We start from the raw sequence: 13,966 nt of genomic DNA, 5'->3' as shown, positions 1-13,966 counted from the left end.
AAAAAAAAAGGGGAGGCTGTCTTATTTTTCATTTTAGTTGATACATTTGGTTTCAGTTAATGTATTACCACTTCTTCAGAAAAATATGCAAATACTGCTTACGTTGTTCTGGACAGTACACATATGTATGTGAACTGCTTATTTGTCAATATTTTGATTGTAAATTGAGAATTTTGAAACTTATTGAGTATATTTTCTGTTAAAAACTTACCTTTTTACTGTGTGTGCTGAAATTGGGCCAATTCCTGGGTGATGAATTTTATTGTGTTACAGATACAGTAACTGTTCTGTATTGTTTTGGATACTATATCCTATTCTGTATTGCTTGTTTTGGATACTATATCTTATTTTGCTTGTGGCAGCAGCTGACTGAAAAACCTTGGTAGTGATGGCTTTTTCCAAGATTTTACTCAATTTATTAAAAATGTAAAGTCAGTGGAGAGGAGGAAATGTTCAAGGCAAGGATGATAAATCTCACTAGCCTGAACTATTTTTTCCCCTGTAGGCTGCCTTGTCTTAGAAATTTTAGCTGAGCTTATGGCCACTTGATACCTAGGGGAATGTGCTGCATCATAATTTTTTTATATCAAAATGAGCTTTGAGTGATTTGGTTTAAAGAGGGTACTGGCCTTTTTTAAAATATGTATCTGGATTTTTGAAGTGAAGGCTGTCAGTAATGCTGCCAGTTCTTTAGTTTTTTTTTTTTTCTCCCTTCTTGTGTAATCTTTCAAGATGGCTAATATTTCGAAATATTAGTTTGACAGAGAGAACATAAAAATTCCGGGCATGCTGATAATCGACACTCCAGGACATGAATCTTTCAGGTAATGTTTTCTCACAATATAGTACTTCCCAGAAGTGATGGCTAAAGCGTCTGGATATATTTTTAACAAAGTGCTAGGTCTTTGCCTAATCCATTGTGTTTCTTCTCACTTTAAAAAAAACCCAAACAACCTAATGTAGAGGAATAAGTGGATTTACTTAGTTTGCAGGTGCTTTTTATATCTGGTTAATTGCTGGCCTTTTATCTGTTTAGTTTTCTATCTTCATGCCAATTGAGCCATGAATATCTGACAAAGCATGTAAATAACTTTTTTCTTAATAGTTAGTGTAAGAGGAAAGGCGGAAGCAGGAAGCTAGCTGGAGAAGAAAAGGTGAGGATTTCAGGTGACCTAAGAACTCTGCTGTGAAAAATTAAAACTTCTGTCCTAGCCTCCAGTTCATAGTGTCGCAGTTAAGGTAACTGAGTTCATAAGACGAGGTTACCAATTGCACAAGTCAGCTGAGTCTTAGCAGAGACCATATGCTGTCTAGGAACACCGGTGGCATGCAGGCAAGCCAACTTTTAAGTTTAAAACATGGTATGCATAACTGTGCTCACTGAGATAGTGCTCGAACTGAGATAGAATCTCCGAACAGAAGGGTTAAGACTTCGATGTGACATTCTTAAACATAAACTTCTGCGAGCATTGAAATGCCATGTCTTAGGGTACTTGGTAATGTTCTGATCAGTTCCTTGGCATCATATCGCTTACAGCTCTTCATCTTCTAGCCAGGTTTTGTTTGGCACCAAAGATGTCTGATAATCCTAGTGTTTATGTAGTACTGTAAAATAAACCGTCTTGTTCAGATTTTGCACTCCTGTATTTCACTGTAACCGTCTCAATTCTCACTCAGAAAAAATCAGAACATATCTTAACGTGTAAAAATATGTAATAATAGGAGAACTCTTGGAAGAATAATAGTTTCTTATTTTTGCTTACACATACTCTAATATATTCTGCTAAATGGAATTTACGCAGTGTGATTTGAATATTTTTTTGGATATAGTTTACATTTTTGAGGGAAAAATAACTGCTTGATCAGCTTTAGCCTTTTGTTGGTCAATGTAAGTTTGACATTGTATTTGGTGTTTTTATTGTTCTGTTGCTATGACTGATTTTTTTTTTTTTCCTTTTTTAATGCCACAGCAATCTAAGAAATAGAGGAAGCTCACTTTGTGATATTGCTATACTTGTAGTTGACATCATGCATGGTTTGGAGCCACAGACAATTGAATCAATAAATCTGTTGAAATCGAAGAAATGCCCCTTTATAGTAGCTCTCAACAAGGTAAGATAGCTTTTTACTCTAATAGTGTGTCTTTGTACTCTAATAGTGTATTTGGCATCTGACAATTTTCTGTTTTCTTCCATGAACTTGAATTGTTTGTGTAAAGTCTGAAGCAGTGGTTCTTAGATCCTCTGTTGTAATTTTCATGTCCTTGATACCCCAGTGGCTTTACAGGAGCTTTGCAGAACAATCTATCAGTTCTTCTCGGAGTCCTTACTGATAAGTTTCTTTACCTTATGTAACTTCTGTATATGGTTCACACTTCTGGAAGTTGTACTTCAGTTGTGTTTTTTTTCTTGCACCTACTTATCTGGATTTGTGTGCATTTTCTGATAAAATGGAAAGACAAGCTTCATGTTGAAAAGTCTTACTTTATTTTAGCTACTGATGCTTGTTAGTTTGACTTGAAGACAAGCTGGCTTTTAAGCTCATGGAACAATAATGTTGATCATTGGTGGGAAGTATTTCAGGCTCTGCAATATTAGTTGGTAAAGCCAGTTATTTTCAACCTTGTTTTTAGAAATCCTGTGCATGAGAAATTACGCTGGTTCTTTGTGATGATTTATATGAATTATAATGAGGAAATTACTTGTGTCCAATGACTTTGAATGCTATCTGACATGCTGACAGAGAATTTATGGAAGGGTATTCATGTGCAGTGTAAAAATTGCAGTATACTTTAAAAAATAAAATGAGCATTAAGATTGGAGGTGATTGGAACTGAGGCGGCCACTATCTCATTGCTGAAAACAGCTGCTTTTTTAAAAAAACTATTGGGTGAACAGGTGTTAAGGCCTACAGTGAGCCTGAGATTAAATAGCCAAAAATTCTTGCATTTCAGGTTATAGTTCTTTCATTTGACCAGGTTATAATCCACTTTCTAAAGATGTAGTTTTGATTTGTACAGCAAACATAACAGTTGCTTGGACTAAGTCCATCCTGCTTTGAAAACTTACTTAGGGAAGTATTTCTGAAGTATGCAGTTGTGTCTTTTGAACAACTCCCCTGTGATCCCTTCTGTGTAGCAACATGAGAAAGGGTCCAAATTCACCAGTAAGTTTTAAAAGTTCTTTGTAAAGCTAGAACAGTCTCTTTTCAGGGGGAAAAAAAAACCACCTTCTTTTTTTGTGTATGTGAACCTATATATGGCTCTCTCTCCTGAATGTTTTACCTTAAACTTGATGTAATTAATGTATATAAACTTTTCCCATATGAACCTAGATTATTACAGCTTGAATTTTTAAAACCTGAAGTAGTATTGCTATTGTGAAATACTGTCTGACATTGGGTAAATACGTAAACAGAGATAAATATAGCAGCTAAAGCAAATGAAAAGATTTAATTTGATTACTGGAGGAAATAGATGGCTAACTATGTTGGCTGGTAAAGTATTTCTGACAGATGATGTGGCATATGCATAAAGATGCCTTTTAGTAAGCTGCATAAAATGACGTATTACTGTATTTTCAAGATTGATAGGTTATATGACTGGAAAAAAAGTCCAGATACAGATGTAGCTGTGACCTTAAAGAAGCAGAAAAAGAATACGAAAGATGAATTTGAAGAACGTGCAAAAGCTATCATAGTGGAATTTGCGAAACAGGTAGGCTGGGATATTCAAGGTTCTTTGGTTAACAAAAGTGATAGTAAAGACGGTGGGTGGTGTGGTTTGTGTGTGGGGTTTTTTGTTTTGGTGTTTTTTTTCTTTCCACAAAACAACTTGGAATATCAAGAAAACTGCTGCATCTCTTCTCACACATTGGTGTTACCTCTCATAAACCAAAGTTTGTTGTTGCTAAATTAATCTCTTTTAACTGCTCCATCCTTAGAGTGCTGGTTTGGAGAAAAGTAGCAGCTAATTGCTGTGTGTGGTCAGTGGAGTCATGCATAGCAGATTAAGTTTTCTGTCCCTATTCTTTCTTTCTTTGGGAATCGCCTGAGAGAATCCCATCTGTCTCTTGTTCCCTTGGATGCTGGCAGGGCATGAATCACATCAGTTCTGGGAACTTCTGTTGGCGACATACGATGCTGTCTAGAAGCTAGATGTGGTAATTAGCTTTGTAGAGTTATCCCATACTGCTTCCAAGTGTGGGTTGAGGCTTCATGATCCACAGCATACTGTCAGTAACAATGTTTTTTTTAAAATTGGGATTTAAAAAATGCAATTCTAATTGACTGGGGTTGAATGTTACTGTTGATACTGATGTGAATGTATGTTTTTCCCGATGTAACTATTAATCCTGATTCCAGGGCTTGAACGCTGCCTTGTTTTATGAGAATAAGGATCCCCGCACTTTTGTTTCTCTTGTACCTACCTCTGCTCACACAGGGGATGGCATGGGAAGTCTGATAGCTCTTCTCGTTGAGCTAACGCAAACTATGCTGACCAAGAGACTAGCTGAATGTCAGGAGCTGAGAGCTCAAGTCATGGAGGTAATTCAGCAGCTGTTCTCTGAAATTCATCTAGAAATTTCTCCCTTCCCTGCCCCCTTCTTCCTGGTTGAAAAAGGTGTGTTTGAAGTGCTTAAGTAGGGAGTAACTTTTTTTTTCCCCTTTCATTCAGGTTAAAGCACTACCAGGCATGGGCACTACTATAGATGTTATTTTGATTAATGGACGCCTGAAAGAAGGAGACACCATTATTGTTCCTGGGGTAGAAGGTCCTATAGTAACTCAGATTAGAGGTCTTCTGCTGCCTCCTCCTATGAAGGAGCTACGAGTTAAGGTATGGAAACTGGTTAGTTTATTGACATTTAGAGAAGATTTAGAACCAGAAAAAAAAATAAAGTTTTATAAAAAAGGAGAATGCAGTTGAGTGCAGTTATATTAGCAGTATCTAAGGATGACTTACAGGGGAAGACAGTGCACATCTAGTACTTGTATTTACCTATCGGTGTGTCTGTTTATAACAGTGGCAAAGAAAAGGATCAAGGAGTTGCCTTGCAGTGAGGATTAAGATGTGTATGCTTTAATAAGGGATTTAAGCATGTGGCTATGTGTGAGAGGGAGACACCCATGTTAATGAAAATTGGAGTGTACTAGTACAGTGACTTCTGAGTTAAAATACATATTATTAGTAAAAGTGTTTTTTTAATAACAAAAATCATATACACTTAGACTTGAGAAAAGTGAACAAGTGAGTTTCTAGGAGCAGTTGGTGAGTGGCAATGACCAGGACCTCTGCAGAATCTGCAGCCTTTTGTCATTTTCAAGAGTTGTTGGAGGTTTGCTGCCCTAGTCTTAATAGACTGGGGAGAGACACTGAATTTGAGATCCTGCCTGTATTGCTTTCCATGAAAGGAGGAGGAGAGCCACAGAAACTAAAGGCTATAAATACATTAGTACATACATTAATATTAATACATACAAATGAAAGATGATGAAAAGAGCTGCTCTGATTTTTCCTGTTCAAAAGGGAAAGAATAAGCGCACAGATTTTGCTTAAGGCAAAGAAAACCAATCAGATAACCTAGGTGAATGTAATAGGACAGCCCTTAAAGGTTTGGTTTAGAAGTGGAAAACTAGTGTCAGGGTCCTAATCTAAGGCCATAACAATTGTGGTGTGCTTCATTTTGTTGGAGAGCTGTGTCTCTGCAGGCCACTGTAGTCCTTAGTGTTTAATCTACTTCCTTCCCTAAACTTAGATACTCTTGTAAAATAGTACTAATAATTGCTGGGGCCTGGGTTGATGTTGGTGTTCTCTCTCTGCCATGGTGATCCTCTGCTTCTTGGCCTGCTTTAAATAGGAAGACGAGTTACTCTTTCCACTTGTGTATACGGCAGTCTAATACACCTGTGGGGTAGGACAGTTGCCTTGGAGAATCTAAGTCAGGCTTCCTGCTCTGGAGCACAGTTTTATAGTAATAACTTGATAATGGCTAGAGAGTGGCAAAAGGAAAATTGACATTTATGCTTAGGTTATGTTCTCTGCTTTGTTGGAAGCTGTTGAATATATTCTGGTACTGTGAGGAATGAATTGAAAGCATTTCCGTCTGTTTGCTTCCCTTTATTTAAAGCAGAAGTTAAACTGGTGTGTGAAACTCTTATGAGACTGAAGTTTGTTTGTGGGACTGAATAGCAACGTAACAGATCACAGGTTCCCATCACCAAGATCTTCAGATGAGTTTCTGCACTTCGGTGGGAGATGCAGTATAGGCTACCACCACCGAGACAGAGAACACTGGATTTGGGAGCCTTTAGCTGGGGAAGTGGATCAAGAGAGCTGGTGTGGGTTTTGTTTTGTTTTTTTTTTGAAGCAGGCAATGAGGATACATTTCAATTCAGCCTGTCCATGGGGAATTGTCATCCTTGAAATAAGACCCAAATTTTGGGGTGGAGGGCTAAAGAATAGAGGCTTGCAGGAACAAAGTGCTTACTGAGGAAGGAAGCTGCCTTGCAGTTTCAAGAAAAGGATGGGACATCTTGTAAACAAAGAAAATGAAGAAACAAACCAGAAAATCCCCCCAACATTGATTTAAAGGTCTTCAGAAATAACTGCTTCTGTGATGCCTTAGAGCCATGCCCTGAGTGGAGAGAGATCTTGAGGTTCCCCTGGGTGGGGAGGAGCACCTGGGAAATTGAGCATGGAACTATGTACATGAGAAGGCTGGATGGGAGGCCTCCAGGGGCAGAATGAGGCAGCTCTTCTTGCACAGAGCCTTGGGCTGTGTCAGCTAAGCTTTAGTGTTTTAGTTAAGCTGTCAGCATCTTCCCCTTACTTCCCTATGGGGCTGAATTTATGGGGTTTTTTTTGTTTGTTTTTTAGTGGGCAGCTGCCTATCACTGCTTGCTCTTTTCTAGTATATATTCCTTTTTGGCCATCTTCTCTGCTTTTAGACGATTCTCCCTGCCCTGCCTTCCTTGGTGGGGGGTGGGCAGCGTTGGGAAGGTATCTGATGGGAAAGGAGCATGCAGACTGAAACATGCATGCCAGGAATGTGAAGTAGAGAAAATCACTGATGAAAGATGGGAGCTTCACTGCTGGACTTCACTGTCATGCTATCTGCTGTGCTTGCTGGTAGCAAGTTCTTTAGCTGCTCAGCACTACTTTGTGTTGCTGCATAGCTTCTACATGAACTCTTTGCTATTGTGTATTCTCCTTTTCAGAACCAGTATGAAAAGCACAAAGAAGTCGTTGCTGCTCAAGGTGTGAAGATTCTTGGGAAAGATTTGGAAAAAACTTTGGCTGGTTTGCCATTGCTTGTAGCTTATAAAGAAGATGAAGTCCCAGTCCTCAAGGTGAGATGGCTAATGTTGAAATAAGACACTTAAACTGGGGGGTAACTGAGTGTTCTGGTGATGAAGCTCATTCAAATGTTGAGAGCTCAGTACGCAGGTAACTTTTTTTGGTTGTGTTTTAAAAAACGTTACAATAATACGCTGTAGCCTTGTGTCCATGTGAAGCATGAGTGTGGTGATGTTTTTAGTATCTTGACCCTTAGCTTTTCCCTGATATTTTGCTGGGGTGTCTTTGCTGGTAGAATAAGGTTTGAAAACAAGTATTGTAGCATAGTTTGGCTATTTGTTAATTACTGATTTGGTATTTTTAGTAATTTATGCATATATTTCAATTAAATTATATTAGGCAATTATCTGCTAGTGGAGTTCTTCAAACTACCATAATTGCAAAGCTGATTTTAACACTTCTGTAGTAAATTTCTTTCGTGACTTACACTTTAAAAATGGCCGAGGAAAGAACGTAGCTATCTTAAAACCAAAATTGAGATGAGATGCTCCTGTTCTCCAAAGTCAGGAAGTTATTTTAAAAAGGAAACTCACATGTTGATCGTTTACTTTTAACCATAGTTTTACTTTAGCCTTCTGTCTACTTATCTTTGCCTCTAAAGGGAGGTTAATCTTTCAGGTCCTCCAAATACAGACCTTATTTCTGGGTACGTACAAGTATGTATGTAAAGCGTACTAGTAGTAGATATGTGAGGGCTTAAAGTAAATGGCAACACCCATTGGCAGAGGAAAAGACTGAGTGGGTTTAAAAAGCATGGACTCTTAAATGTTTTTTTCTAACTTCTCTGAAAGCAGCAAAATGGCCTTGCTGCTCTTGTATCCTCTGCTTTGTACCTAGGCCTAAAGAGCGTTCAGAATCCTTTCCAGCTCACAGTTTTAGGAGTGTCTGCTTTTATTGTTGATCCTCAGTTAGGCAACCAAAGATACTGCCACACGCTGTGGGGTGTGTGTTCACTCAGTCTTGCCAGTAGAAACTTACAGTGCTGGGGAGAGCAATGTGTAGTCTGCAGAGACATGTTACTAGCTCCCAAGATGGGCATCTGCTTTGTGTTACATGATCACCTTCTTGCAAAATCCTCAAGTCTAGTTCAGTTCAGACTTTTCCAATGCCAGAAGGAAGCAGCAGTATATCACAGGGCTGCAACTTACTGCAAGTCTGTAAGTTGGTACCTATCAGTATGGCTGTCACATACTTCCAGCAGCTCGTGAACAGAAAGACTTTGTACACTGCGGCATAATAGCAATAGAATTAAAACTTGCTTTTTTCTTCTTTTTTTTCTGAAGGATGAACTAATACATGAACTGAAGCAAACACTGAATGCAATCAAATTAGAAGAGAAAGGTGTTTATGTCCAGGCTTCTACTTTAGGCTCTTTAGAAGCATTACTTGAATTTCTTAAAACATCAGAAGTGCCAGTAAGTACTTCTATGCTGTACCTGATGTTGTTGTTTCTATGTTTTGATAACTGTTTCCTTTTGACTCAGAAAGAGTAGTGACTGATTTGTGTGGCTTTCCTTTTCAACAGTATTCAGGAATTAACATAGGTCCTGTCCATAAAAAAGATGTTATGAAGGCATCAGTTATGCTGGAGCATGACCCACAGTAAGTAACGGCTTTGCTTTACTATGCTGATAAATGTGCGGTGGTGTTTTAGGAAGGCCCCCTCCTTAGCTCTGGTTCTATGGTCTGTCTAGTGAACTGTGACTTATTTTTACTTACAGATATGCAGTCATTCTGGCATTCGATGTGAGGATTGAACGTGATGCACAGGAAATGGCTGATAGTTTAGGAGTTCGAATTTTTAGTGCTGAAATAATTTATCATTTATTTGATGCCTTCACAAAATATAGACAAGACTACAAAAAACAGAAACAAGAGGAATTCAAGTAAGTAACAGCAATCCTATTCTGGATGCTTCCCAAGTAACAGTGTCTCTTAATTGTTTTATTATAAATGAAATTGCATTTAACTTCTTGTTTCCATATATATAATTTAGCACGTAGCTCCAATAGGAAGGAAGGAAAGGAGGATGAGGATAGGACAGTAACTCCAGTCTAATTGTTTACATCTGGGATTAGGCTTAGTAGGGTGAGAGTTGTGAAGCGGTTATAAGATTTAGCTAAAACTATCATGTAATATGGACTGTTCTTATTAATGTTTGCTTTGTATACTTGGCTTTTGTTTCTGCTTTGTGACAGATGGGTTAGTCTTGCAGAGAAAACAAAACTGAAGGGATTTGGATTCTATTGTTTCATATTTATGCAATTCCAGTGTACAGGGCTTAGTTCTGACTGCAGTAACATGAATATGCAATCATTTAAGAATTTATAGGGACCCAAAATTAATTTTTGGAATCTGTGTCATTGGCTGATCATCAGTGAAGTAAGGACAGACAAAATAAATGAAAGTGTATGTCATTTCATATTGATCCCAATTTGAGTTTGTATACCTCAGCATTTAAAAAAATTCATTCACTTTACATACAAAAATCTTGAATTTTTGGAGTCCCTGTGTTGGGTTGAGGCAATATTATTTCTATTCCTGTGCTCTTCTGAGACTATAATTATACTGTAAAATTACTGTTCCTTTGGTCTTGGTCTTAGTTGACTGCCCAAGCTAGTCAAAATAAAATCCATGCCAGCCATGCTTGATTACTGTTCCCTATAGTTCTTGAAGATCAAGTATTGACTAGAAATAGCAAGATTGGACAAGAGTTTTTTCCTGCTTGATTCCTCCCCCAGTGACACTCCTAGAATAAATGCCCAAGAAGTGTGGGAGAAGGCAGAACTGTTAATGTTGTGTGCGTTGTTCCAGTATCTATTTCAAAATGCCTTTTCTTTGTCATCTTCCAGGCATATAGCAGTATTTCCTTGCAAGATGAAAATACTCCCTCAGTTCATTTTCAACTCTCGTGACCCAATAGTGATGGGCGTGGTTGTGGAGGCCGGCCAGGTGAAGCAGGGGACTCCCATGTGTGTACCTAGCAAAAATGTAAGTAAGCACCTCTTCCCGGTGGACGTTTGATCTGCCTCGTAGTTCCTGGGACAACGCACCAGGAAACGCTTGCATGCCTTTCCCCAGTGTACAGAGTTTTGGTAGATGAGATTCAGACTGTTAGATCAAGTCTGTTTCCTGGTGATCAACCATCTTACTGTTCTCTGCTGGAACAGAGTTGAGTCCTTAAGCGCGGCACAGCCTCCTGACTGCCGCAGGGCCCTACCAGAAGCATGGCTAGAGGGTATCTGCCAGTCAGCCTCCCTCCTTCCCCCGCTGCAATTTCTGTATTGTGATATAAAGTAACGAGCAAAATTGTCTTTCTTGGTAGCTAATAAGGGGGGGAAGTCAACTTCTGACATTTTAAGGGATAACAAGTTGATATCCCAGATGAACTACGATGGGTTGATGCTGCTGCCCTTTTCAGTACAATGTGCTTATAGTGCAGTATGTTTTGCTTTGCCAGTTCTGAGGTGGCTGCTCTGCTGGTGCAGTACTTCGTACGAGCAAGTCTGTGTATATAAACGGGAATTTAGAGAAGAGTGTGCGCACAGAGGTTTTGTGGATGTGTATTACAGCTTCTTCATTGTATTACAGTTTGTTGAAATTGGAATAGTTACAAGCATTGAAATAAACCATAAACCAGTGGAGGTTGCAAAAAAAGGCCAAGAAGTATGTGTTAAAATAGAACCTATTCCTGGTGAATCACCTAAAATGTATGGACGACATTTTGAAGCAACAGATATCCTCGTCAGTAAGGTAAAAGCAATCTGTATTTCTGGAGAGGGTTTATGACATAGTGGCAGCTTGTGTGAAGTGGAAATGTTGCATGAAGCCTGAAAAACATACACTAGGAACCTCCCATCAGGGACAGACAGACACTGGAAATGGTTTGTCTGTGGCATTGTTCAGCCAGGTTTCTCTGTAGCCATGTTTTGAGGTTTGTAGTAGTGCCCCTCAAGAGGACCGAAGGAATGATGTACTGCAGCTAAAAATACTGTGCAGCTTACTGCACCTGAGGGGGTAAAATGCTAAATAAGCTATTTGCATCCCATTGTATGTAGCTGGTGCTGAGAGCAGCTTAGCAGTCCCCCATGGCATTACAGCGTGATTGTTTGCCTAGTTTTGAAATTGTGCAATAAATAGCAATACTTCAGTCGCTCCGACTCTGGAACACTGGGCTTGGATGAGGAGACGATTCCTTGCTGAGTTCTCTACTGTCCGAGGTAAAGCCACAGCTCTCCATGTCCCCAACTGCTTTAGTTACCATGTTGTAAGACACCCCCCTGCCACGCGCACACTGGGGGCATGTACCCACAAATGGGGGGCGAGTAGCCGTAGGGGCTTTTCAGATGCAGAGGCAGGGCCTGTGACAGGGACTGGGAGGCGGTGCTGGTGCTGCAGGCCCCGGGGAAAGCGGGAGATCCTCTCCGGTCACAGGTTCTTGCCTTACCGCACAAGGCGCGAGACTGTCTGTGCTTCTGCAGGCTCTGAGACCAGGTGAGGGGTGTGAGGAGAAAAGAAGGGAAATGAATGGGACAGGTCATGCAGCAGATCAGTAGCAAAACTGGGATTAGAACGAGCTTTCCTGCTGTGCAGACGGATGCCCTTTCTTCAGACTAATTGCTTCCAACGTACTAAAAGCTGCCTCTGTTAATATGCATGCGTATGGTTCTGATGGGTTTGTCTTGTGTATTACAGATCAGTCGTCAGTCCATCGATGCGCTGAAGGACTGGTTCAGGGACGAAATGCAGAAGTCTGACTGGCAGCTTATAGTAGAGCTGAAGAAAGTGTTTGAAATCATCTAGATGACTTTTTACAGCAATGGGGAGGCAGGAATAAACGCACTATTCCTGTTCTAAAAGTTACCAACAAAGTCATATATTGAAGACAGTGTTGGATATATGTTTGGCAGGAAAATATGTGGATAAAATGTTTTCCATGAGAAACCAAGAAATTTACACTGGTTTGACAGTGGTCAATTTACATGTTCCCATGATTCCAATGTGCCTGTTCCTCTCCCACTGCCCTTCCTAATACTGGCTGCTGTTTTAAAGTTTGCCCTTCCTTCTCATACACCTTCCTTCTACCCTTCTTCCCTCCCTCTCTCCAAAATAAAATAAAATAAATTGAATTTTTATTACAGAACTAAAGCTCTTTCACTTTTATACTGATGAGATCAGTACTGCAGTATTTGATTAAGCAAGCTTCTGCAGACTTTGTGATTCTTGGGACATTTTTGATGTAAGAAGTACTTCTTTATTTATGCATACCTCTTCCCTTGACTCTCTTTTCCAACATTCTTCTGCTTTGTGCCTATAGAAATTTTTTTAAATAGAAAATTAGGCAATTGGGTATTTCTGTATTTGCTTTGTGTGAAACAATGATGTAAAGCATAGTTGGCCGCCTTTTACTGCTTGTACAGTTCATGAAAGTCGACCTGTAATCATTATAACGCAGAGCTGCAAATAAAGGAGATGGACATAGTAGCCCATTTGTTTTACAGTTTGCTTCAATAAACAAAGTTTCACTTCATGGGCTGTGACAGATGTGGAGGTGCCAGGAGGAGCCTTGCCTTGCTGTGCTTGGCCGAGTAACGGAGGCGTGTTCAAGCAAAGGCGTTTCTTCCTCTGGCTTCACTTCCCCTTGCGGAGCGTGCACTGCACGTGGTGGTGGTGATCCCGGTGGCTCATGTCTCTTACTGTGTTCCCAAAGCACTGGAGTTGCAGGCCAGGTGTTTAGCAAGTCACAATTCCCAGAGGAATTCCCTCTGCTGGGAGGAGTTTAGATGTGGCATCTCTTCTCCAGCTGCTGATCAGAGTCGTGGTAAGCACCTGCAAAACCCCTGTCTGCAAGTGAGCAGTGACTTTGGATGCTGCATCAAAGCTGTCGAGTCATCCGACACCATGGGACTGAACCAGCTCGAAATGCGTTTGACTCCTGGTCATCATAAACTACGTTAACCAGTCTGTAATCCCAGCATTTTCCTACCCTTCCTTCCCCTGGGGTTCCCTGCTTAGGATGACAGCTCAACACACCTCTCATCAGGTAGTCTCCTGGTAACTCACAGCTCATGTTGAGAGGAGCTAAGCACTTCTCAAAAGCACAAGCTGAAACAAAATTGATAACGATCTTGCATGTAGCTGAGATTTTTAGCATTTAAAATATTTACAAGAATTTAACTTGCAACATGCAGTTTGATCAGATTTCTTCTGTCACTGAGATTACTTTTTTTGTTAGAAAAATCTGAATTTTATAATTGGGATTGTGCGGACTCCATTACAAAGGAACATGTAATAACTTGCCTCCTTTGGCAATGGAATTTAAATTACCAGAATTTTTTTGGTTTGTTAGACTTCAAACTTGCCAGTGAAAAGGACCTTTGCAGTATGGTTGGCGCGTGGTGCAAACTCACATCACTGGGTGTGTCGGTGGTTTAGAATAGAATGATCACAGTGAGGAGACTGCATTTAACTGTTACAATTTTCTTTTGCAAACTATGCAATCGTGAAAACTACACTAATAAAAGAAGTTCTTAACTTAAGAACCCAGATGTCAAACATTGTGGTCTTGACGTATTCTTGATTGTTCCCTTGAATGTGGATAAAAACCTG

At 39.8% G+C, this 13,966-nt stretch overlaps 2 protein-coding genes across 2 annotated transcripts in view; one reads left to right on the top strand and one right to left on the bottom strand.

The window, feature by feature from the left end:
• Nucleotides 1-756: 756 nt before the first annotated feature.
• EIF5B (eukaryotic translation initiation factor 5B) lies at nucleotides 757-12,835 on the top strand (the record flags this gene model as incomplete). The annotated part of the gene is made up of 12 exons (XM_009583232.1): nucleotides 757-824; nucleotides 1,971-2,112; nucleotides 3,584-3,715; nucleotides 4,363-4,545; nucleotides 4,676-4,837; nucleotides 7,219-7,350; nucleotides 8,641-8,772; nucleotides 8,883-8,959; nucleotides 9,079-9,243; nucleotides 10,210-10,348; nucleotides 10,949-11,110; nucleotides 12,053-12,835. Coding segments are annotated over 12 exons (1,602 nt in total), but the record flags the coding sequence as incomplete, so codon positions are not given.
• REV1 (REV1, polymerase (DNA directed)) overlaps nucleotides 12,410-13,966 on the bottom strand; it is a 51,445-nt gene continuing 49,888 nt past the window's right edge. The window contains exon 23 of the mRNA XM_009583231.1: nucleotides 12,410-12,419. The gene's annotated coding sequence lies outside the window, so the exon portion shown is untranslated. The remainder of the gene's footprint in view (nucleotides 12,420-13,966) is intronic.

This window comes from Fulmarus glacialis, unplaced genomic scaffold, assembly GCF_000690835.1.
Source record: "Fulmarus glacialis isolate BGI_N327 unplaced genomic scaffold, ASM69083v1 scaffold13598, whole genome shotgun sequence".
In the NCBI taxonomy this organism is placed as follows: domain Eukaryota; kingdom Metazoa; phylum Chordata; class Aves; order Procellariiformes; family Procellariidae; genus Fulmarus; species Fulmarus glacialis.
Note: the sequence above shows the minus strand (reverse complement) of the source record. Positions and strands in the feature narration are given on the sequence as shown.